A 24,650-nucleotide genomic window follows, 5' to 3' on the forward strand; every position below is an offset into this window, starting at 1 on the left:
ATGTATCTATTTCTTATAGTAGTTTTAGTAACAATTATTCTTATTTTTTTATTTACCATACTATACTTTTACACACAAATCTTCCAAGTCTTCTTTACTTACACTGTTAATTTTTACTATTATTATTCTTCTATAATTACTATTATATTATTTTTATCTTTTTGCGTCTGAGGCGCAAACTAACTGTTGTGGTCTCCGGTAGAATGACCAGCGCTGTGGAACATTCTGCTCCACAGCATAATGCTGAGCCAGGGCCAGTTACAATCACAACACACACACATTACCACTTAAAATGTACCTTATTCCTTTTTTTCTTACCATATTTTTCTGTTATTTGTCTTTTTTGATTATTATTCTTATTTTGTGTGTGTCTGTGTTTCGTCAGTAATAAATGTTATGTTAATTAAGGTATATATGTATTATTTATTTATATATTAATGCTCATAAAAATACATATAGTTCACGAGTTATCCTCATCTGCGTTACGTTAGCAAATAACTTTAAAGCTTTAATAAACTAATGTCAACTTTGTAATGAGAAAAGTTTACGTTTTTTAAACAAACTCGCGACACAGTAGTTTCGTTATTCCATATTCAAAATATCATTTTGCTTCAAGTCGTCAAACTAACGTCGTTTTTTTAAACAGAAGGCAAAAGAATATACAAAAACCGGATATAGCTGATTTAGTAATAAGTACAAATTTAGATGTCATGTGGAACATGGTGTAATGGTTGCAGCTCCTTACAAACGTTGTATAAAACAAAAAACTTGGCGATTAAAAAGAGTGGCAGAGAGTTTATTGCCAGTTCTTCTCTTCCGTTCTACGTCCTTGATTTGAGAACTGGCAATAAATGTAAAATTAGAAGCATTTAATGTATATTTCTATTTTGACGTTCATAAGTGTACATTGTGTTACCTACATGATTTTTGACTTTTTATTTAACAAATCTATTCTCAGACGAAATGCACATAATTAATAAAAATCTGTCGGGCCGCGTCGGAGAGTTTCGGTTAGAAACAATGTGACTAGAATTTTATCTATCTATTCGACTTAGGGTTCTTCAACAACGTTCGTTACAATACTTAAATGTTCAGCTACGCTCTTATGAGCCTTCTGGTAAGTCAGTCTATGGACAGCAGTATCACTTAACATCAGGCGAGGCCCGTTTGCAAAACTTTCACTAAGAAAGTTGATTTCAGCGAGTAATACGTATAAGGATTGGGGTATCAATGTATAATAATTGTAAATATCATTACGTATACATGTGTACAGAAAGCGTTGATACCTGGTTTTAAAGAAAGCATTGTTAAGTACCACCGCCCATGGACACTCAATTCCGCACGAGTGCGTTGCCGGCCTTTTAAGAATTACTACGCTCTTTTCTTGTCCGATCGTTATATAAAACTAATAAAATGAATGTTATTAATAACGAAATTTGCAAGGAATTAATAGCAAAGCGTTCAAGGACAAACGTATGACGCAGAAGTATTTGTTTTGCATTGTGTGTGGACGCCATTCGTCATGTTGCTTGTAAGCACAGATAATTATAATGTACAGTCTCACTTGTAGCGGTGAATCTTAGCAGGATCACATATATACCTTCAGATACTTGTGTATACTAATATTATAAAGAGGATAGATTTGTATTCAAGTATGTTTGTAACGAGTCAAAAGTACTGGACTTTAAAAATTATTTCACCACTTCAATGCTACATTATCACTGATTAATATAGGCTATAACTACAATAGTGTTACCCAAGGTGTAAAAATTGCCTATCTTATATCTTATATCGCATGCGCTGCGAAGATTATTTATAATAGATTGTTTTTTAAATAATAATATTAAAGAAAATATCTCAAATGAGTGTATTATACGCACACACTCATACATAACATAACACACGCACACACGCATACTAAAGGTCTTATACGACTTTTGTTTGATTAGACTACTTACACTAAGACTACTTTTCTTTACTTTTTTCTTAAAACCAACAGCACAAAAGTGTAGTGTGGGGACAAGCGTTAAATCAATTTTAGTGAAGTAAAGTGACTTAGTCTCAAGCCCCAGGTGTTAATTAAGGGACTAAATTCATTCTCTACGGTCTCATTGTCATTATCAAGTCGGTATCTACGTGTCTTCACCTTTACATACTAAATTCCATATTGTTAAGTCGCCAGCTCATGAAATCGCTATCAGTGAGACCGGCTATCTCGTTCTTACCGGATGGCACCTCATATGGGCCACATTTGTACCCAGTTCCCACACCCGCACGTAATGTTTGGAAATGCGGGAACGAGACTGATGAAAAATTTATTGCCGTCAAGCCGTTTAAGTCTGAGCTGTTTATATATTTAATTATAATAAATTAGTTTAGTTTGTAGTTTGTAAATGAAATGATTCGGTATTGAAAAACGGTTAGTTCGTTTTATTGTATTAGTTTTTAAGTCTTGGAAGCAATAGGTAGAAAGATTAATTTTTATTTCTTCTTATGTATAAACTAATAAAGAACCGTATTTTAAACATTTGTAAGGACAATTTATATAAATTTTAGAACAATATATATTATATAACAATTTATTTAAATAAACACAACTCGTTTCGATTTTTTTACTCGTTTTACTCATTCATTTATTACACATTATTCATTTATTTTTGAAGTGAAACCTCTTTAGGCGCATGAGGGTAAAATTTTTACTGATGAAACGCAATAATAATAGTATTAGCGTCACGAAGATGTGCAGCGTTTTTGTCGAAGAAAAGGGAGAGAGCGATTGAGACCGATTGAGAGTGAGAAGGGCGAATTACCTTTTAAAAATTATATTTTTAAAAATTAAAATTTCGTAAAGATAATTTATGAAATGTTAGTTGTGTTTATATAAAATACTAATATTTTATGCAAAATACTTTATTGAAATCTCAAATGACGAATTGTAGATTAAAATGCCATGTGTTTTTATCATCGAAGAAATAAATTTAATTATAATTTATAAAAAAAAAAATATAATTTGTATGGATTTTCCACACTTTTAATATTTTAATGACACTTAAATTCTTTTTTCCCTCCCTCTCAGTCTCCGAAATCTAAAGTTTTAGATTTGTATAAATATGAACAAGACTAAAAATTAGTTTGCCAAAGAAGTTTCACTTCTGACATGTGTACTTTGTACGCACGCACTTTCTTTTATATAACAGAACGCTAACAGGCAAGAGGATCGCCTAATATTAAGTGATTGCCGCCCATGGGCACTCAATGGAAAGGTGGAATTTCGTCTGATGATGAAACTTAGAAGTCAAAAATTTTACAAACAAAAATTCAAATCCTACATTCACATAAATAATTCCACTAAATAATAACATTCTCAAATCACCTAAATACCGCTGTCAATTCATCATCTATTGTTGTAATGAATAATTATTAATCTCGAATGTTGAAACCTCGATTTAAACACCCATTATTCGACAGCATTATTTCAGACAAGCCATTAAATCCTTTTCATCATTAATGGGTGATATTTTCTACTCTAATGCCTGAGCTTTCATCCATAAATCCAGTGGCCCTAGTCCTGTCAGTCACATATTGGTGGGGTACAATAAATAGAAACAAGACAGGACAATTGGCCACTATATTGTTGTTGTCATACATATATAACAATTGTTTATTTCTAAACAAACCTCAAATATTTCGCAGCTAGGAAGTTTTTATTGGATCCAATTATCGTTTTTAGTATTTTCCTTTACTTATAATTTATGTTTCCGTTTAAACCGTTAAAGCATCCACAAATATTTCAAGATATTAGAAAAATCAGTCCAGCCATTCTCGAGTTTTAGCGAGACAAACGAAAAGCTATTTTTATTTCTTTAAAAATAGTACTTTGTTGAATGACAAGGCAAAACTCAGGAGCGGTATCGAATCGCAATCATCGCAACTAATTTTATTAGAAAAATTCATGGTTTATTTAAGAACTTCGTAGGCACCGACCCGTGACACAAAATGAATAAAGAATAGCGAATATAAGGTTCATTCGACTATCAGGACATAATTACTGGCTGTTTTAATAGAAATCGCAAACTAAAAATCCACTGAGCACAGCTTACTAGTACAATCGTTTGCAATTCAAAATGGCGATTAATTTCATCTGCCAAATCACCTTCAAATAGTTTAATTTACCAAATCAAACATCCATAGTAGTTAAACATAAAAACAAACCATCAAAACATGTTTTTATTTCTTAATTATTACCAAATCGATCTCTCGTTTGGATTCGACATGGAAACGCGGATTACGTAAGTCTCCGTAGTCGATTTTTTATTGCGACATTAAATGAGGCACCGCCTACATTGGGTTAGAACATTACGTCGTATAGCGCGTTCATATAAATTGTTAAATAACCTATAAAACACGATCTCCTACCAATTTTATAGCTCCCTTTGTTGATACATTTATTGCGCATAGTATGTTTAAACTTTCAAATGTCGCTTGAGTCGGATTTAAAGTATTTCCTTGGAAAAAATCCCTTTATTTAGCCTCAATTTTGATTATTTCATAGGCATGTAGGAAAACTTATGTCTGAAGTTTGGCGGCGTTTTCTCCAAACGAGCTGATGTTAAAGGAATAATTGCATGGCTAGATTTGGAACTAACGACCTTGCGAGTCTACATAAGCTAATATCGCTAATAGAGAAGTTGATATATGAATTTCCATTTTTTTTTAGAAACTCACCTGGTTTTAAGTCATACCGCCGCCCATGGACACTCTCAATGCCAGATGGCTTGCGAGTGTGTTGTCTTTTAAGAATTGGTACACTCTTTTCTTGTCGCAAGTCAAATTGAAACCCTATTATATTTACCGTTTCGGACCCAAAGCCCCCGAGTTAATCTCATTGAACGAAAAGCCTATTACAATATAAAGGATTACTTTCGAGCTAATACTTAGGAAGAATTGCCCCAGTTCTGATTTTAAACGATATTCCTAAATAATGAGTAAATTTTGATATAGATATCCTGGTATCAAAATTTACTCATTATTTTGGCTTATCATTCATATGAATTATTACCCCGGAAATCTGAACTTTAAACCAAAATAACTGCAATAACAAATTGCATGAATTGACATTAATAATCTTATAAGGAAGTTGTGATTACAGCAATCTTCTTATTAACTTCAACAAAATTTAAATTATTATCTGTACCGTTCCAGACGACTCGAGATAAGGTTTTTATTGCGCAATTCGATAATTTTTGCGCTTGTATAGCGCAATTTACCTTTTATACCTGTCGTTATTACTACTAGAAATTTAATTTAACCTTTTTAAGTATCGAGAAGTTGCTTAAGCGAGAGTACGGCTACTGTTAATAATAATTAAATATTTAAAAAAAATCTTTTTAAATCCTATCTCTACTAAAAACATACAAGATTATTATATATATATAACTTACTAATAAAATTGTATGGTATTTTTTGCGCAATTAAAAACATTACGTTAATTTCCGAACCAATCCTACTTAAGATCCTTCAAGTGAGAAGCGTACCAATTCTTAAAAAGCCAGCAACACACTCGACAATGTTTATGAGCTAACCTAACACATAACTTTGTTTTAAAATAAGTGTTGTTTGCCATAGTCATTTTGTATGAAGATTTGCTATTTTAAAAGAGTATCTCTCTTGGCCTACACCCTCTGTCTTCTTTGCCGATGAGTAGGGATGTCTACTAATTCAAATTTAAAGACGTAGAAGTGATACCTGTATCTTATATTCCATAATAAACATATTTTTAACATCAGATTAACAAACAATCCGTACATAACTCATCGTAAATAATTGAAACGTATTAGGAATAAAATACTATAATAAAACCGCTCAACCCTATTCCAATCGTGGAAAATGTGCCACAAACGTAAAGCATTTAAGATATTCACATTTTGTTTTATCGCAATATTGTATGTATTTCACAATAGCCATTCATCATGGAGACGACTGTAAATCTCAAATTAGGAACATTGTAAAGTTTTACTGACTTCCAACTCAGGTACGGTTCGTGTTACCTTCGAAACAATAGACTAAAGATTGGTAGTCATTATTTTCTCTTTGGTAGGGGAGCCCACGATGCTAAATGGGGATTTACTCGAGCGTCGTAGAGACCTATTGGGATGCAAAGCTTAGATAATAAGAAGAAAAAAATGTTATATGATATATACCTTTTCATCGGTGGGGGAAGCGGCTATAGATTATTAAATATGTAAAAAAAAACTGTTGCATGGAAATCCTCGAGCGCGTCAGATATTGATAGCATCAATGCCCTACGTATTTTTTATAATGTACGTATGTTAATCTGATCGTTTGCATGATGCGGGTGGTTGTATTTAAGGGTTGAAAATGAAAAAAAAATAAAAATTATCGAGCGCGTCAGATTTTCTAAGGGAGTGTTAAGTGCACCAAAAAAAAGCTCTCATTCACTAATCTGACGATTTCGATGGGACGCAAACCCACGGCCATTTTCATAATTTGCAAAAAAAAATCGCCATTTTGAAATACTCAAGCACGTCAGATTAAGATATATGTGGTTCATCTTTATGTTCTAAACGTACTGTCTCATAATCTGACGATTATCTAGAGGGATTCGCCTGATCTGACAAAAAAAAATTTAGAAAAACGGTTCACCTAAAGGGCCATCCTTGCAACTTTCCGCTAATTCTATTCCTGGGCGCTTAAAATTGATATTTTGAGCTCGCTGAGTTCAAAGAAATAACATTTCTATGCATTTGAGCTCTCCCAGCTCGAAAGTCTGATAGAAGTTTCATAGAACACTATTTTTGGAATTTTCAAACCGCAATAACTTTTGAATAGATCAAGCAATTTTCACGTGGTTGGCGGCATTCGACGCAGTTTTATCATCATCATAAGTAATTTTGCAATTTTAATTGATCGAACCACAAATTTCGGAGTAATCCCGAAAAAACACTTTTTCGGGTTTCTTTCGTTCACGATATCTCTCGAACTAATCAACCGCTTTTGACCAGCTTGGTGGCGATCGACGTGGTTTTTCAAGCTCAAAGGCGGATTAGTTTTTGAAGTTGATCGATAAAGAAACCACTTTAAAAAAAAATATTTCTTATTTTTTTAAGATTTTTCAAAATTTCTCAAAATCGATCGGTCCGAATCGGTTCAAATTCACAGGAAATGTAATTTTGAGGGAAATATTTAGAACGCCGTTTAGTAGATTCCGATCGGTTTAAGGAAATGTAGGCATCACGCAGCTGCACGCATTTAACTTTATCGACGAATTTTTGTTATTTCGGCTTGCGGAAATCGTCAGATTATATATTTTTCATTATTCTTGAATTATTTCCTTCAAAATAAAAAAAAAATTAGCTACGCTCGAGAATGTCGAGATGACGTTTTTTTTTTACAACTTTGTTGCCCTCCCCTTTTTTTCCGTCACTCTCAAATTGTCAGATTAGTGGAATATACACTTTTTAGGATTTAATTAACTCACCCTACCTTAATCTGACGCGCTCGGGAATTTCTGATGGTCAATTTTTTTTTACAAATCTGATCCTGTCTCCTTCACGGGCGGCCTTATATATGGGCCTCATATTTTGTGGAGGTACTTAACCGGGTACAAGGTATCCCCCTATATATTAATCTGCCGCGCTTTAGTAAATCCCGAAATCCCCTCTTGGGCTCCCCTACCACTTTGACAGCTATGATTTGCGAGTAACGCGTTTATGAACTCTCAGTACTTCTGTTTAGAAAAAACGACCACACCGCTTGCATTACGATATTACTTGTAGAAGTCTAGACGTTCTTGTTAAACTTTGCAAATTCACGCTTCATAAATGCAAGTTAAAACAGAGTACGAGGAAAACATAGGGGTATAAAGTAGGTGCACTGACGCAAAAACTACTTACAAACCCTTCCAACAAACGTGTGTTATCGGCGGCAATTTTGCCCACTTCTCAGAGCTGTATAAAAGAATTTCACACGGCGGGTGGTGACAAACGCAATGGCTCCATACATCGGTCCATTGTGAAGTGCTGTTGGAACGAATTGTAAATCGGATCATCGCCCGGTGACGCCCAACGATTCATCGAAACAATCGCATTGAAACTCCGTCATTATGCAACTCACAAAGCCCAAAGAAATCCTTAAAACCATGATCTTTTTGCATCGTAAATCAACCGAGCGGTGTCCGTTGTTTTTTTATTGTCGGTCAGCTGGCCGATAAATAACTGCATGAAAGACTTTACTGTTACAGTATATTTAAATAGGACATTAAGCTCTTTATTGTTTTCGACATATTTGATACCGGCGTTTGAATATATGGCATTTTTGTTCCGCATTGTTTAAGCAAAAATGATCTTTATCAACAAAAATGATCGGAGAATAACAACGTCGCATTCTTGTATCAAAACGCTCAATCAATTAGAAACCAATTACGAAAGACAAAAGCTAATTAATAATGCAGATCCCATAGGCAGAGACAAAAGAATCCCGAGGTATTAAACTCGCAAGATGCGTGAGCGCGTATTGTTCGGCATTGTGCTGCCAATGACAGATAAGAGGCGTAATGAGAGAGGAATCTAACCAGGGATGTACTGCACATGCGTAGACTTCTGAGGTCCGAATAGGCCCCATTGAATAATTACTTCAAAATGTAATCATTAAAACGACTTATTAAAAAAAACCTTTTTAGGTCTGGACCATTTGTAAATTTAATAAGCGACTTTGGGGTCTAAGGCAAGCCGTTTTCCTTACGATGTTTTCCTTCACCGTTCGAGCGAATGTTAAATGCGCACATAGAAAGAAAGTCCAATAGTGCCGCGGATCGAGCCTACGACTCAGGGATGAGAATCGCTGAAGCCACTAGGACACACTGTTCCAAAACGTCTTATAAACCGACAACAATAAGTGAATATTCTTAAACAATCCAATAATTAATAGCACCCTCAATCAGCTATCATACAAACGTTTGAGGCCCAAGTACAAAAACGTTTACATCGTGAAGCCCCGCTGGAAATGATTACCTAAACTCCGGCCCTGTCCACAATGGAATATCTCTGCTTCACCGGTAAAGCCAATTTAATATTATGGGCATCGTGTACACGTTTTGAAAGTAAATTAGTGGTGAGAGGGAAAACATTTCACGATTTATCCAAACATATTGACTTTGATAATCTTACAAAAATTAAGCAAAAATATTATTATTATCATGAGCTACTGTTTTATGCTATTAAAATGAATGTTCTACTGTATTCTACTTAGAAAGCCAAGTTAAGTAAAAAATCATTTATTCATATAGGTAAAACAATGTACACTTATGAACGTCCAAAAAATAAATATACATTAAATGTTAGCTAGTTTTACATTTACTGCCAGTTCTCAAATCAAGGGCATAGAACGGAAGAGAAGAACTGGCAATAAACTCTCTGCCAAACTTTTTAATCCCCAAGTTTTTTGTTTTACACAAGGTTTGTAAGGAGCTGCAACCATTACACCATGTTCCACATGACATCTTAAGTGATAATTATAATAATAAAATAAATTAAAAACAAAGATATGTTCTTTATCGCAATATAAGAACAATACGCAAGTTATCCAAATCTGCACGTTCTATACTATTTAAGTGTTCAATGTTCAAATGTCTATTATTTTGTCCAGGGTACACATATAGTGATGAAATTTTAAGGCAGTACCTCCTAACTTAGGCCAAGCAACGTCCGCACAGCTGCCCGACTGGTTTGTCCACTTCGGATTGATTTAACGTAAACGCGCGATTGAGCCTCCTTCGCGTTGCTCATCGCCTGGTACATTATTATCGGTTAACTATCTTTAGATTAACATTATGGGTTAGCATATGGGTGATTCTCTTATAAGAGGTAACTATGGTGGCAATCTATTTAAAAGTGGTTTTTTAATCTATATGTTGCTATTTTGTGCAATGAATCACTTCTCTTAAATGTCCTTTATTAAATAACATTATAATTAAATGTCTCATTAAAGCATATTTTTGTAAAACTCGTTATATAGTCTAAAAAAGTCTCTACCCTGGCCTGTCCCCTTACCGGTTTCAGCCCAACTAGCATACAATACATACAATATTTGTATTATTTGCTAAAACAAACTATGTTTACCACAAACGTAATTAAATATACTTTAACATTATTAAAGAGAAATTGAAAAATATTTGCTTATTTTCAATAATTTTTAAAACTTTATTGTTGTCCCGCTTTTTTTGTGTATCTACCCTGGCAATATTCGCACGCTGCTACAATATAAAATATAAGACAGCCACATTACCGAACTCGCTCATTGACAATTAACAACGTGAAGTTCGCAATACTAAGCACAGAAGCGGTTAGATCGACGCAATTTGCCAGTTTTTGTGTCACGTCCGTGCGATGTAACGGTTTCGCAAGGTCATTGTGTCTCTCCACTGGTAAGTAATAAAAGTTATAATAATCATTTTAATTATTTGCAATTCCTGTCGTAATTTAGTAATACTGTAATAGTCAAAGCTTGCTTTATTATTCATTGAAAACTTTCTTGGATAAACCAAAATAATGTATTATGTTATGAAAACGTCTTTCCCCTGGCGTCTTTCCCCTGGTAAGATTACTATCAGGGGAGATACTTACTGACCAGGGGAGATATGTATCATAGTAATTGTGCCACCTATTTAATGTCTGTGTGTTGCACACGCCAATGTGGATCTGATTCTTACGGCACTATTCCAACCCAAAGTTACATCAATATCAAACCATCAAAATCTTCTTCAAATTTGTTGCAATAGGTGTAACGAACAGTGTCTATCGCGAGATTGCATTGTAAAAATAATTATATACGTGATTTGATTATACAGTTAGAAGACAACTTGGAGTATTTTCTTCACCATGAACTGAATTTAGTCCACCAACATTCTGCTTTTAAAATTAATAAGACAAATTTGACAGTAAGAGAAGCTGTGATTCACGTGAACCTTAGTGACTTTAAACAAAATACGCAGAAGAAATTCCATTTTGGAGGTGCACGTCAACAGATAAGTCTGTACACAGTTGTAACTTACACGAAAGAAGAGGCATCAGGTGAAGTAAAGACAACATGCTATTGTTCGATGTCACAGATTTTGTTACATACGCCTCCAGCTATATGGGCACACTTACAGCCAATTTTGAACAGCTTGCCACCAGAAGTAGAGATCCTCCATTTTTGGAGCGATGGACACAATATCGCACTCATTTAATAGAAGTTTACCCAGCTCTTACAGACTTTACCTGGAATTACCATGAAGCTGGACACGGTAAGGGAGCTTCAGATGGTGTTGATGCTGTTTGCAAAAGATCAGCCGACCTATTGGTAGCTAGTGGCAAAGATATAGCATGTCTGAGCGATTTGTCAGATGCTATTCAGAAAAACTGTCCTGGCATTAATGTTTTCGTTATGACAAAGATATTTTAGACAAAGACGCTTTGCTTGCTAGTGCTAAAACACTCATAAAGACTTTTGCTGGTACTTTGCGCGTCCATCAGGTGTCATGGAACATTGAAGATCCGACAACATTGAAAATGAAGTCTTTAAGCTGCTTTTGCAATTAAGATATACATTGCGATCATTCTAAGCTTGGTGTCATGACATACTCGTCTAATAAAAAATCTCGTCTCCGAGTCGAAGATGTTTACGTCCCTGATTCAGAGTCCGAAAACGAGACTCCTTTTGACATTGAACAAATAATAACTTCAAAAGATCGCAAGCACCAAATAAAAAATATTCAACAACCGTTGACATCCAAAGAAACGCTTAAAAACGGCGCATTTAGTCTGATTAATAATAAATATGATAAAAAAATGTTGCCTGATTATAAATTTCAAGAACAATCTTTGATAAAAGTTGATTATTTCAATTGTATTCTTTGTTTTATTGCTTCTAATTATCTCCCCTGGTCAAATACGTATCTACCCTTATCTTCATGTCTCTACCCTGCCTGATGTATTTACCCTGGCCCTCTAAAAAGTGACAAAATATGTTTTAAGTAACTTGCCCTTACGTGAGTAGATACACAAACGAGCCAAAAATCATAATATATATGTATAATGGATAAACTCCAACTTTTCTCCTTGGCCGTCTCCTCCATACACGAAAAACCTCTTATATAAGAACTACCCATATACAGCTTTTTGTGATGCTCAATCATACTTTTTATTTTCTGAATTATATAAATGCATTATTAGCATTAAATATGTGTACTGGTAAGGATTACATTTTTTCGCCGTAAGATTATACGTGGCAAGCCCACAGGTGAACATAATCTCAAAGATTCTGAAATACATATTGATTAATTCTGGTCAAGAATGGAAATTGTCATTCAGAGTAACACTTTATTTATTTATTTATTTAGATGTAATTGAATTAGTTAAATAGTATTAGCAAAGCAACCAACTCTGGGTTTGAAATTATCTAAAAAAATCACACAATACCTACTTTGGAGTATGGGACCTATTAGAACTATTATGGGAAGTATTTGTAAAATGTTTAGGCCCTAGTGTTGGTAATGATAAAATATTTATGTAATAATAAATTTAGTTAGGAATCTCATGACCTGAACCGCTTACAACATTTCAATTTGTAAAATATGTAGAATTTATTAGACATGTCATTAATTTAAAAAAATACATAAAACAATTTATTTTAATATCACTTATATCATATATTACATGAATATATAATCTAAATTGAATGTGTCCATTCAATTGCTTTGAACTATACAATGATGAGAGTTATATATAAATATAATCATTATGAATATAATTGTCAAATAAGTACTAGAACTAAGGAAAGTGATATCCTCAAATCATATAAATAAAAAAAATAACTTTATAATAGGTATATTATATATATAAGTAAAATAAATAAATTATAATCAATGTTGAGCATGCCCTTGAATGATTAAAAGATAAGGAAATACCCCATGAATACTTAAATGATGTAAATTATATGCTTTTATGAATAAAGAATTTCATTTTTATTTTGTTTTTTTTTATTTATTTAATTGAAATGTGTAATTCATGCTCTTTTGTAAGCTTTCTGCAATTAAATCTCATACATTCCATGGAGTAGTATAAATTAATACTATTCATGCACCAACAGTCACTGAAAAAAATGTTGGTGTCATGAATTTATTGTACAAATTAATGAAGAGTAACAAATATTTAGTAATTTATTTTAGGTAAAGTGTAAAATCAAAGGAATATTGATTACTTATTTTACTGAAACTGTTTCTTCTAAATATGAAAGAAGACTCATTTCATAGATGAATTATTCAGTAAGAGGCAAAATAATATTGTCTTATATGTATAAGACAATAACATGTATATGACAGAAAAGAACTTACCTGACATAGAGGACTGATAATCCATTCACAATCCTTCTCCAGCCAAGTGGAACAGTAATGCTCTGTGGGATTTCACTTTGTGTAGTTCTTTCTGACTCCTGCACAGAAGGCAACACAGCAAGCACAACACCCTCAGCAGTCCGCACCAACTGGGGGCTGCCCTCATTATCACTTATAGACCTATTCAGTATATTTATACTCTGATTCACTATAGACTGGTGAGTTACACTCTGTTCTAACAGATGGTAGTTCACATATTTTCCTAAATCTCTCTCACTGTTTTGCACTGAATCACTAGGCACACTTATGGGCATCTCCGTTCCACATCGCTGAAACTCACCACTGTCCAGCTGTAAGTATTCACTGTCCCAGGTGGTTCTCTTGACACTGGGCCGTTCTTCACTTCTCTGCTCCTTTATGAATGTTGTCTGTGAGTCGACGAATTTGTCAGGTTCACTGTAGGGTTTGTAGAAGTTCCTATCGTTATAGACGGTTTTGGCGGGCAGGTTCTCGTAGAGCGCGTCGAGACGCTGCGGCGGGGTGTCTGGGCTGGCGGCGGCTGCCTCTAACTGGCGGGGCTCCGCCACGTACAGCAGCACGCGCGGCGCTCCAGCCACGCCCGCCCGCGCCGCGGCGACACTCGCGGGCTTGCCGGACATCTCGCACACACATCACACGCCACATGGAACACCCTCTCACGATACCACTCCAGCACACGACCCGCCTGACCCGATATGAGCATCGCTCGCCGCCCGCTCATCGCTCCGAACCCAAACACACTGCACCATCCTTTTCTTGACGAGTTTATGACGTCCAAAACAAACGTGACAGTTTTATGGGGGAGCCTCCTTCGACCCCATTGTACTTTTATTGCAGGAAATAAAAGATAATGACTATTCACTACTGTGTCTGATCGGTTAGCTAGGATCCATATTGACACTTCGTAAAAAGGTCACCGATTAAAAATGTTTTTTATCATCTAAACAAAACACTTCACATCAATACACTCCGCAAATAATAATGTTTTTTTTAATATTTCACGATTAGAAACATTATTTTTTAATGTTTTGTGATGGTCGCATAATATTAACACCGTTTTAAACGCTACAATTGAATAGTTGAATACGACACGGTGACGAGTGAAAGACTCTGAGCTATTAAATACGACTAATAGCTAAAGCCTTTTAATATTATTTCTTTAAATGGCTTCATGCGTGCTTCAGAATATGCCGGGTTACATTTAGTTGAGGCTACTTCCAATAACAAAAGCAACCAATAAAATCTTTTTGTGTTAGTTCAGACAAACATTTGATTGGTTTAAATTTACTGCTGTGTTAACAAGAAAACGTTTTCATATGAGAGAGAAACATAGGGCTTTATTAAATGAAAGAGATAGATATGGTGCACACGGCAAGATGTATGAAGGGGGAAGAGTTTGACTGTTTGACTGACCATTCGGGAATAACCATAGCATATGAAACGCAATGTATTGATACTTCTATTACAACATATCGCTATTGTCATGTGTACGTCATTGTCAATTCTGATAAATGTTGCCCAATTGAAGCATAAAATTGTTGATACGATTAGAATCCTAAATAATTTGCTTTACAATTCGAGTAATAATCATCCTCATCAGCATCCGTTGAAGCACGTTTATAAATATAGACTATTTCCCTATAAACATTAAACATCATAGTTTCGTTAAAACAATATGGTCATCTATTTCATGTTAATATTAATTGTAATTAAAATATGTTTTAATGTCTTTAGTATGTAATTAAAGATACGATAGTGCAGTATAGTACTATAGTACCTAATATCTCAATTATGAAACTAAGATAACACACAATTATTATGAAAATAAACGGATAAAGTAATATAATATTCACATTATTATTTGTAAAATGCTTCAATATAGCATACTGCTGCGAATATCTATAAAAAAACATTTGTCGTCAAGTAATCATTTAATAAAATATTTTAAAATATATTTTTTTACGGTCATAAAGTTCCGTCTGTCATCTGTCATCAATCAAAATGTGTAAACAATAACCTCAACTGTAAACTCTCATATCTCAAGCATAAGTCTTAAACATGTATTTTTAAAACTAATCTTTGAGGTTATATTTTAGACGAACGTAACATATTTTAAGCATAAACATTGTAGTTATAATTAAATTGTTAACTGGAACCTTAATTTGCATAGTGCACGCATTTTTTATTTCCGGAGTCGTCTAAACAAATTAATAACGCCATGAAGAGAAAATATAATCAAATCGATGCTGAAGAATCCAAGTAAGTTCATAATAACTTATTAAATATCTCTTATTTTGTCAAATCAATTGATCTATGTTAATAATTTCTTATATTTTCCACAGGTTATCGTCATTGCTCTTTAACAAAACTAAAAAGTTTACAGAAAAGTTAAATAGAAATGTAACGAGTCTTAGTCAAGTTGATCGCAAACCTGCTTGGATCGACGATGATGATCGTCAGTTTAAAGTGAACACTGTTATTCCTAAGGTTAAAAATGATGCATTGTATACAGAAAAACTTAAACAAAAGTATGAAACTCTCATTGGATCACCAAATTGGGCGAAAATTAAAGATGCTTCAAATAAAGATGATTCTGGATCAGATATTGTTAAGACAGTTGGTCACTTAGACAAAGAAAAAGTATCTAAATTTGAAAAAAACATATTGGAGATTAAAAAGAGTACAACAATTACACCACAAAAAGGTGCAATTACAACCTCATTAAAGTTTCATCCCAAGGTTAGCGCTGTCATGCTGGCAAATACATCAGGCATTGTTTCACTGCATTCTTTGGATGGAAATAACAAACTTCATAGTTTTAAGCTTAAAAGTTGGACAATAGCAAGTACACACTTTAAACCTGATGGATCAGAAGCTTATATATCAGGCGTTAGACATACCTACTGCATTTATGATTTAGTTAAGGCCAGTACTAAAATTGTCCAACTTCCACATGCCTTAAAAAAGGCTGTTCATTTTAAATTGTCCCCTGATGGTAAATTCATTGCGGCCTCTGAAGGATTTAGTGAAGTTTTTATTATTTGTGCTGACACAAATGAACTTATAAAGAATATCAAAAATAATTCAAATGTAAAAGCAATGACATACAGTCACGACTCTAGAGAACTTTACTGTTTTAATGATCTTGGTGAAGTCACTGTTTGGGATATGACAACAATGAAACCGATTAAGAAATTTTTTGACAGTGGATGTATTACACCTTCAAGGATATCTATGAGTCATTGTGGGCGTCTTTTAGCAACAGGAACAGCTGAAGGAATTGTCAATATTTATGATACTGCTGAATTAACAACAACTAACCCTGTGCCATTAAAAACTATTTCACATTTAACTACAAAAATAACCAACATAACTTTTAACCCAACCTCAGAAATGTTATCAGTTTCATCAAGTTTCCTTCCAAATGCCTTAAAAGCTCTTCACATACCATCATACAACGTTTTTCCAAATTTTCCACAGAAAAATTTACAACTTATTGAAACAGTTGGCTTCTCTCCAAATGGTGGTTATATGGGTATTAGTAATAACAAGGGTATTGTCAATCTGTTCAGATTGGGTCATTTTAAGAATTATTAGATTTTTGATGTTTTATAGTAGTTTTATTTTGAAACCAGATATATCTTATCCTAATTCATGTTTGACTTACAAGAAATAAAGTATAAACCTACAAAATTATTATTTATTGGTACATATGTAAATATCATTTATTTGAAAGAAAAAATGCTATAATATGAATTTTCACAGAGGACAAAAACCTTATATTTAGTAACATCAAATTTGTAATTAATCAGAAAAGAGTAAAACTAGTTTAAACATATTTTAATGCTATGTCTTTGTGTACTTGTTGGAAGAAACCTTAGTCTTGCATGGGTTGGATAAAATTTATAAATAAAATACCAAATATGTATTTAAATGTTTATTTATTGAGTTACAACAAATTTAAGCAGTTACACAAATTCAATTCTTTCTACCAGGCCCTATATTACATGATCAAACAGTCACCAAAAACTATTAACTTTAGTAAGTTAAAATATAAATTATGCTAGTGTTTATTCAGACGAGACCAGTGAATCAAAGACAATATCGATATATGTTATCTTGTAAAATGCTGTTTGCTTTACACCTCTGTTTATAGATATCCCAATAGATAATTATGGATTTATATACTACAGTTTTCAGTATATAATAATACTATATATATAAATTTGTCAGATACAATATCACCTTTGATGACTTGTCTTTAATATTAACTTAGGTAATATTCTAGAAAAATTAAAATCACAGAACTTTGAATGATACTAGTCTTCATGACGCCCCGGACCTATTAGTTTCAAAGATAACTATTGCATAAATCAATTATCACTAAAGATACTAGTAACTTTTAAAATTAAATTGTCTAATTTCGACAGAAACACATTTTATAATTTCCAGTGATCAGTTTATATCAGACACAGTGTGCAGGACAAAATATTTTTAAAAGTACCAGAATATAGTCAATAACTTTTTCAATGCTGACGGATAGGAAATGGCGCTAGATTTAGCATTAATAGAATTTTCTATTCAAGATAACGATTCTTATTGTAAAATAACACATTTTAACGTTTACAAATTTTCAATTGAATTCTATCTGTGGTGTGTATAGGATTCTCTAACGAGAAACTTTGAGTTGGAATGTCAAAAAAACTTAAGCACAACATAAAGAGGACAAAGTCATGTCAGCCTATTCCTTTAAATTATCATAATTAAGGTTACGGAGTGGATGGGTATTGCAACTACACAAGAATTGCTGCATCTGTCCCGGGACAAGACACTCTACGCATGAAACTGACTGCCAATATCCAGTAATGGAGAGGTACCAAAAGAAAAAAGTGTATAGTGTCTGGCACACTTTAATGTCTAGATATAAACAACCCTTAAGTATATTTTTCACATAAAATTAACTTGCATAAATGAAAAATGAATATTCAAATGTAGCAAAGTTTATTATTATGTATAGACCAAGTTATATATAAGTAAAATACTTAAAGAAGTGATCATTAAAATGTATGGAAATGCGTCATGATAGTGTTATAATTAAACTATTAAAATACAATGCCATACAAATTCCAATACATGCGTCAGTGTTTAGGGAAAACAATTATATCTAGATCTTTTTCTAAGGCTTCTGATGAACTCAGCAATTATCTGAAAAAAATTAATATTGTTAGATATATTATATTAAATTATAAAAAAAATGATAAAGGTTTTAAATATTTAGTGCATAACCATTTTACTTTGACCAATGTCATGCATATTTTATCACCCAAAGAATATAAAAAATATATTTGTGTTTTATGGTCAGGTATTCTGAAATAAACTTAGTAGGTAAGGAACTTTACAGTGTTTCTAAACAAAATCACATAAATTATATTATCTCTTCAGTAGTTTAAAGTTATGTAATTTTATAGGTTATTGTTTTATATGCCTATATGTTTGAAAATAGCCAACTTTTTAACTTTTTAGGATTTATATATGGTATGAAATATACATTGTATGCAAAACCAAAATATACAGAAAATTTTCTATTTTATCTCACCAATAATAATTGGTTTAAACAAGTATTATGTTTCCAACTAAATATCTCATAAATATGAAGGTGAGCAAACCTTAGCTTGTGGCACACTGCACACGGTTCATTCCAGGGCCATCCTCCTCTTCATCATAGGTGTTGTGCTGCTGTCGCCGTCTCCTCATTTCTTGTTCCGGATCCAGTTCTGCTAGCTGACACTCTTCAGCCAATTCCGGAATCTCAACCTGTAAAAACAAGTATGTACCATTAAATAACCTTTGAAGTATATAGGGAATTCTATGTCCTTACAGGAATCTATGAAAAAAAACTAAATAACCAATATCTCAATTATACCTAAATTGTTCTGTACTCGAGTTTTATAATTTTCATAATTGGATATTAATATTTTACACATTTAAATTTATTATAAAAATATATAAATTGCTCCATATATCATAGTAAAAGTACAGAAATCACTTTTTATAGAAGAGAGAATCTCAGGGAAATCTCTTCTTTATATACTATAAATCAAGATTACCATTGAAAAACGTCCAGACTTTATAATACATACATACATACATAAACCAGTAATTATTAATTATCAATGATTAAATTCTTACCCTTGGTCTAGGGGGAAGGCAGTTCTCAAGAGCTGGAATGATCTCAGGTGGAATTCGAGCCGGGAAATTAACTAGGAATTGAATGATAAGGAGACCCTTCTCAAATGGATTTTTGTACATTGGCATACCTGTAATTAAACATTTCAAATTAATACAATTTATTACTTTTTCCCCATTTGTAAGAACTAAACCTATTAATAAGGTAAACTTTATGTCAAGTTGAAATACAATATATGCAATAAGCTGTTAAAATACAAATTATTTACATTTTAGAAGTTAACAAACAGGGCATTATTACGGATTCGATTCTCAGTGAAACAATGTTTCAGGTTTAAAAATCTGATTTGAGAACTGATATTAAATTTAAAATCATATAATTCTTTTCATATATATTTATGTACATTTGTTCTGTTTATGAACAAATTTTATTTTATTATCTAAATCCATTAAGGGTATAAATACCATTTTACCACCCATTACTAAAAGGCTAAAGTACGACTGTAAATCTTACCTTCATTAAGAACACATTTGACTTCCCCATGTTTGGTGACTTCTCCAGGCAAAACGGTAATCACAATGTCTCTCTCATCCAAAGTTCTAATCACTTTTTGGAAACCACAGAGTGCCTCCACTAATTCTATATTCAGCCTCACAATCAGATCATTGCCGGTACGTTTGAAAACCTAAAAATAAAATAAAAATATTGAAGTAAATTTGACTTACATAGCCAGAAAGGGTTAAAGTAATATTCAACAAATTTTCATCAAGCCCAAGAACTGCACAGATAATTAGTTGATGCTTTAAGGTAGATTGATATTATCATAATATTCACTTCACATATAAAAGATTAAGTGCCGTCAATTCTAATGTTATACACGTCGTTAACAAAGAGACTCAACACAAGCTTGAACTTGTATACAAACATTTTTTTTATGTGTGCAAATAATCCTTGCTTGAATAATGAAGTAAACATTATTAGGGCAACTTATTTTAGAGAATTAATAAAACATTTCATATATAATTAAATTAAAACTTATTTAATAGAATTCTGCAAAATTTTAAAAATATATACAAATTGTTCCAAACAAAATATAGAGATATTATACTACACTAATTATATTCAAATACATATTATAGTGATTTATTATGCCGAGTCATGCATTTATATTTATCGTAAGCGATAGTGACGTAACTGCTAATGAGAAGCATTTACACCCGGGTTCATTATTTTCAATGAAATTTATCATCTTTGCGTTTGTTATGTATAAATTATTCAATGAAATGACATTGGTTTTTAATGTAAGGACACATAAAAACTACTATGATGATTTCTATATAGTATATTTACTAAACTACTTATAAGCATACAGATATTTTACTATATCTGCATTAATATATTGACAATCTAAACATAAATTACGTTTTGACAATTAAATTATTATTTTATTAAAAATTGTGAAACGTAGATTTAGATAATGTATTTTAAATTGGATTTTTCATGAATTTATAATAAATAACACAGCATATCGAACTAAAATGTTGAATCAAGTCAATTACAAACATACTATGAATGACAAACAGTTCGAATGTTCTCTTCATATACTCTCACATTGCAAATATATTTTGAATTTCCTACTAATTAGAAAGTTTTCTACAAATAAATAATACTATTTACAACAAATATGTATAACTTTTAAATAAATAAATAAAAACTTACATCATGCTCCTTCTCATCAAGTACAATAATCAGGTCTCCAGGTTCCAAATCTGGCTCCTGGTCACCTTCACCGCTGAAGACAATCTTCTGACCGTCAGTCATACCCTTGTCTACATGCACATCTAGAATCTTGCGATCACGTACTGTCTTACGGCCCTAAAAATGTAATTCATCTTTAGGAAACAGAATACCTCGCAAACATTGGAATAGTTTAAAATTTATATTGAACCTTTGGTTCACTTAATACAGGTAGTAATTGTTGACACACAAAATTTTATAGAAAAACCTCTAAATTACAACACAATGTTACATACCTGACAAACTTTGCACCTGTCCTTAGGGTCAATGATTTCTCTCTTTCCCCGACATTCTCCACAAATTGTCTGTATTTGCTGTATCATTCCAGGACCAAGTTGCTGAATCTGTACTTGCATACCAGTGCCTCTACAGGTGGTACATGTTTGAACTGCACCCTATATAAAAAAAATGTTTAAATAATACATTTTAATAAAGTTTATCTAGTAAGTTATGTCTGTGTTTAGATATTCTGGACATGTTTACTGCATAAAAACTTTGACATTACTGATTTAACTATAAATGTGATTAGTAACACTCTATTAGTTGCTGTGTGTTAATGCCCATCAAAAGATCTGTTTGTCTTGTCTATGAAAAACAATACTGATGTAGACATAATTTACCTTCTTTCCACCCCTGCCCTCACATTTGTCACAAATGACGTTCTTCTGCAATGCCAGTTTTCTGACAGCACCTCGGTACAGTTCTTCTAGAGTAACTGACAACTGATGGACTACATCTTTGCCTTTCCTCTCGCGACCACGTCTGTTTCCACCACTGAAGCCTCCACCAAAGAACATATCAAAGAGGTCCATTGGTGATGACATGCCACCGCCATCAACACCACCTTCTTTGAGGGCTTGTTCTCCACCTTTTAAACACAAAATTTAGATATATTAGAAAATATAATGTATAAACATAGGAATAATACTATTTAATATATTAGAAAATATAATATATAAACATAGAAATAATACCAGCACTTCAAAAGACGTAAAGTTAATTTAATTACTGTTACCAGCTAGAGTTCTGCTTTAAAGAACCACTCACATCTGTCAAAATCGGAGTGTTGGCACCGGTGACCAACTCATGTAAAACAAAATGAAAATAAACATACTATTGCAACATAACTATTCAAAGTGTCAAATTATAGATGCATTGTTAGCTATATAACGAGCTTGTTACTAAATAAAAAGTCAGTCCACAATATTGTTTTACTAAGCAATTTTTTTTAAATGCTAGTTTATAAATCATACCAGATGGTCTAAACAGAATTTGATTTCAATTTGTGGTATAGACTCAAATATATCACAGGCTAAAATTACTTATTTACTCAGTAAAATATAAACTATTCATAAGACAAATGTGATTTTCAAGAAAAGTATATTATAATCAAAAATAATTATTATAGCAAGATTTTTACTGGTATAGTATAATATTACTTCTAAAGTACTCTTCAAAGACATCAGAAGCATTAAATCAAATGATTTTACGACATTGATTTTTTGTCAACATAATAAATAGAGCATTATCATATACAATGTTAATAACAGACAAAACCATGATAATACAATTAAATTATGTAAAGACCACATTTGTTTCATAATGATTAAGACAATAGGATAAAGGTAGTTTACATAATGTACATAGTTTTATAAATAATTAAACATTTTGTTATATATATTATTATTATAACAAAATAGCAACAATATATAAATAATATGAATAATACAAATAATAATACCATCATACCTTGGTCATAGATTTTTCTCTTCTCTGGGTTTGAAAGGACTTCATATGCTTGTGAAATTTGTTTAAACCTCTCACCCTCATTTGGATTTTTATCAGGGTGATATTTAAGGGCTAATTTCCTGTATGCTTTCTTAAGCTCATCTGATGTGGCATTTGGTTTTACACAAAGTATATCATAGTATGTTGTTTCCTTCACCATCTTGTCACCTTAACAATATAATGATTATTCTACTTTAATTAATTTATATACTTGTTGTACTTTTTAAATTACCATAATTAATTAAGGACTAAAAAACACAAAATTTATATAAAAGTGGTTTTCATATAACTATAACCACATCCTAGGGCAATAAAATCTGTATATGTGGGTAGCCATAAATGCCATTTAAACACAATGAGGATATTAACCTATAATTATTTTAAAATGTTGAAAACTTAAAAGGGATAAAAATAAGTGAGAGTGGTTATAGCACCAAATATAATGAAAACATATTATGAAGATTTAACTTAATTGATGAACAGAATGTTAACTACATTCTGTAAGCACAAATCATGGAAGTTGATTATCGACCAAGACCGATATTAAAACATCAACTTAGTTAAAACTTAAAACTATGTTTTCTCTAAAACGGGATAACGAGCAAATCTGAGGTGTGAAAGTTGGTATGACAAAGCTTTAATCACTTTGTTCATAGTCGACTTCCATGAAAGATAACTTAGAAATACGCTGTTTGCATCATGCGTGAGATTTTATAATTGAATTAATATTATGCAGAAAAGGACTTCATCTTACCTTAATCAGGGCTAACGTTTTAGGTAACAGGGAATAACAGTAAAAGCGTAGTTTTCTAGAAACAACGATAAAACAATTTTGAACACGCGACACGAGCACCTTAGCGTATTAAAACTCGATAGCGAATGACGACTGACGTTTCGTAGAACGAAATAAGCATAGAACCTTCTTCACTATGAATTTACGCAAAAGTCGATCAAACTTGCGTTGTTTCTAGAATGTTCTCCATTTTCCATTATACGGTCCATGGTTGAAACTAAATACTTCTATTTTTAAGGTATACAAAAAATCTCTTCTTAATAACTTGTTATTAAAATAATAATTTGAAAATAATATTAACTAAAAGCATATGTCTTAGCTACTTTAGCAGTTAACTTGTTGCTTTGATTTTATGCGTAGAACTGAACGTTTATGTTTTGCTTTACACAGATGAAGGCGTAACCAAAGATTAAAAGAATATACTCGGCATAAACAAAGAAATATATAATTAAATTAACATTTAAATAAATAAGAAACATTTAGGCCGATATATATAACATTGAACAAAACCACGAATAATTTTATGTCTTTGTTATGAGACAAAATGTATACGTTTAGGTAGTTGTCTTTAGAAACTTATTAATGACAAATTATTTAAATGAAAAGATTTTTGACTTGTTAATCTAGTCTAATAAAGAAATTAAGTAAAATTTAAA

At 32.3% G+C, this 24,650-nt stretch overlaps 3 protein-coding genes across 6 annotated transcripts in view; 1 reads left to right on the forward strand and 2 right to left on the reverse strand.

The window, feature by feature from the left end:
• The window catches only part of LOC125063741, a 94,281-nt gene extending 79,678 nt beyond the window's left edge, over positions 1 to 14,603 (reverse strand). For 3 of the 4 annotated variants that reach the window (XR_007119559.1, XM_047670327.1, XM_047670328.1), the window contains exon 1: positions 13,391 to 14,603. Coding sequence is in view for 3 of the 4 variants with exons in the window: in XM_047670327.1 (XP_047526283.1) it covers positions 13,391 to 14,049 (659 nt within the window). In the remaining variant the exon portion in view is untranslated. The remainder of the gene's footprint in view (positions 1 to 13,390) is intronic. The other variant, XM_047670326.1, reaches the window with a different exon arrangement.
• An 845-nt stretch (positions 14,604 to 15,448) lies between these two features.
• LOC125063230 (U3 small nucleolar RNA-associated protein 18 homolog) lies at positions 15,449 to 17,039 on the forward strand. Its single transcript, XM_047669560.1, has 2 exons — positions 15,449 to 15,688; positions 15,772 to 17,039. Exons 1-2 carry the CDS (start codon positions 15,648 to 15,650, stop codon positions 17,024 to 17,026), a joined length of 1,296 nt encoding a protein of 431 aa, XP_047525516.1. The 5' UTR covers positions 15,449 to 15,647; the 3' UTR covers positions 17,027 to 17,039.
• Positions 17,040 to 17,353: 314 nt separating this feature from the next.
• On the reverse strand, positions 17,354 to 24,148 carry LOC125063231 (dnaJ homolog subfamily A member 1). The gene is made up of 9 exons (XM_047669561.1): positions 23,956 to 24,148; positions 23,163 to 23,369; positions 22,034 to 22,281; positions 21,650 to 21,808; positions 21,336 to 21,491; positions 20,130 to 20,301; positions 19,619 to 19,746; positions 19,096 to 19,243; positions 17,354 to 18,634 (listed from the first exon to the last, which is right to left on the reverse strand). Exons 2-8 carry the CDS (start codon positions 23,359 to 23,361, stop codon positions 19,097 to 19,099), a joined length of 1,209 nt encoding a protein of 402 aa, XP_047525517.1. The 5' UTR covers positions 23,362 to 23,369; positions 23,956 to 24,148; the 3' UTR covers positions 17,354 to 18,634; position 19,096.
• Positions 24,149 to 24,650: the final 502 nt, after the last annotated feature.

The sequence above is a fragment of the Pieris napi genome, chromosome 3, assembly GCF_905475465.1.
Source record: "Pieris napi chromosome 3, ilPieNapi1.2, whole genome shotgun sequence".
Taxonomy (NCBI): Eukaryota; Metazoa; Arthropoda; class Insecta; order Lepidoptera; family Pieridae; genus Pieris; species Pieris napi.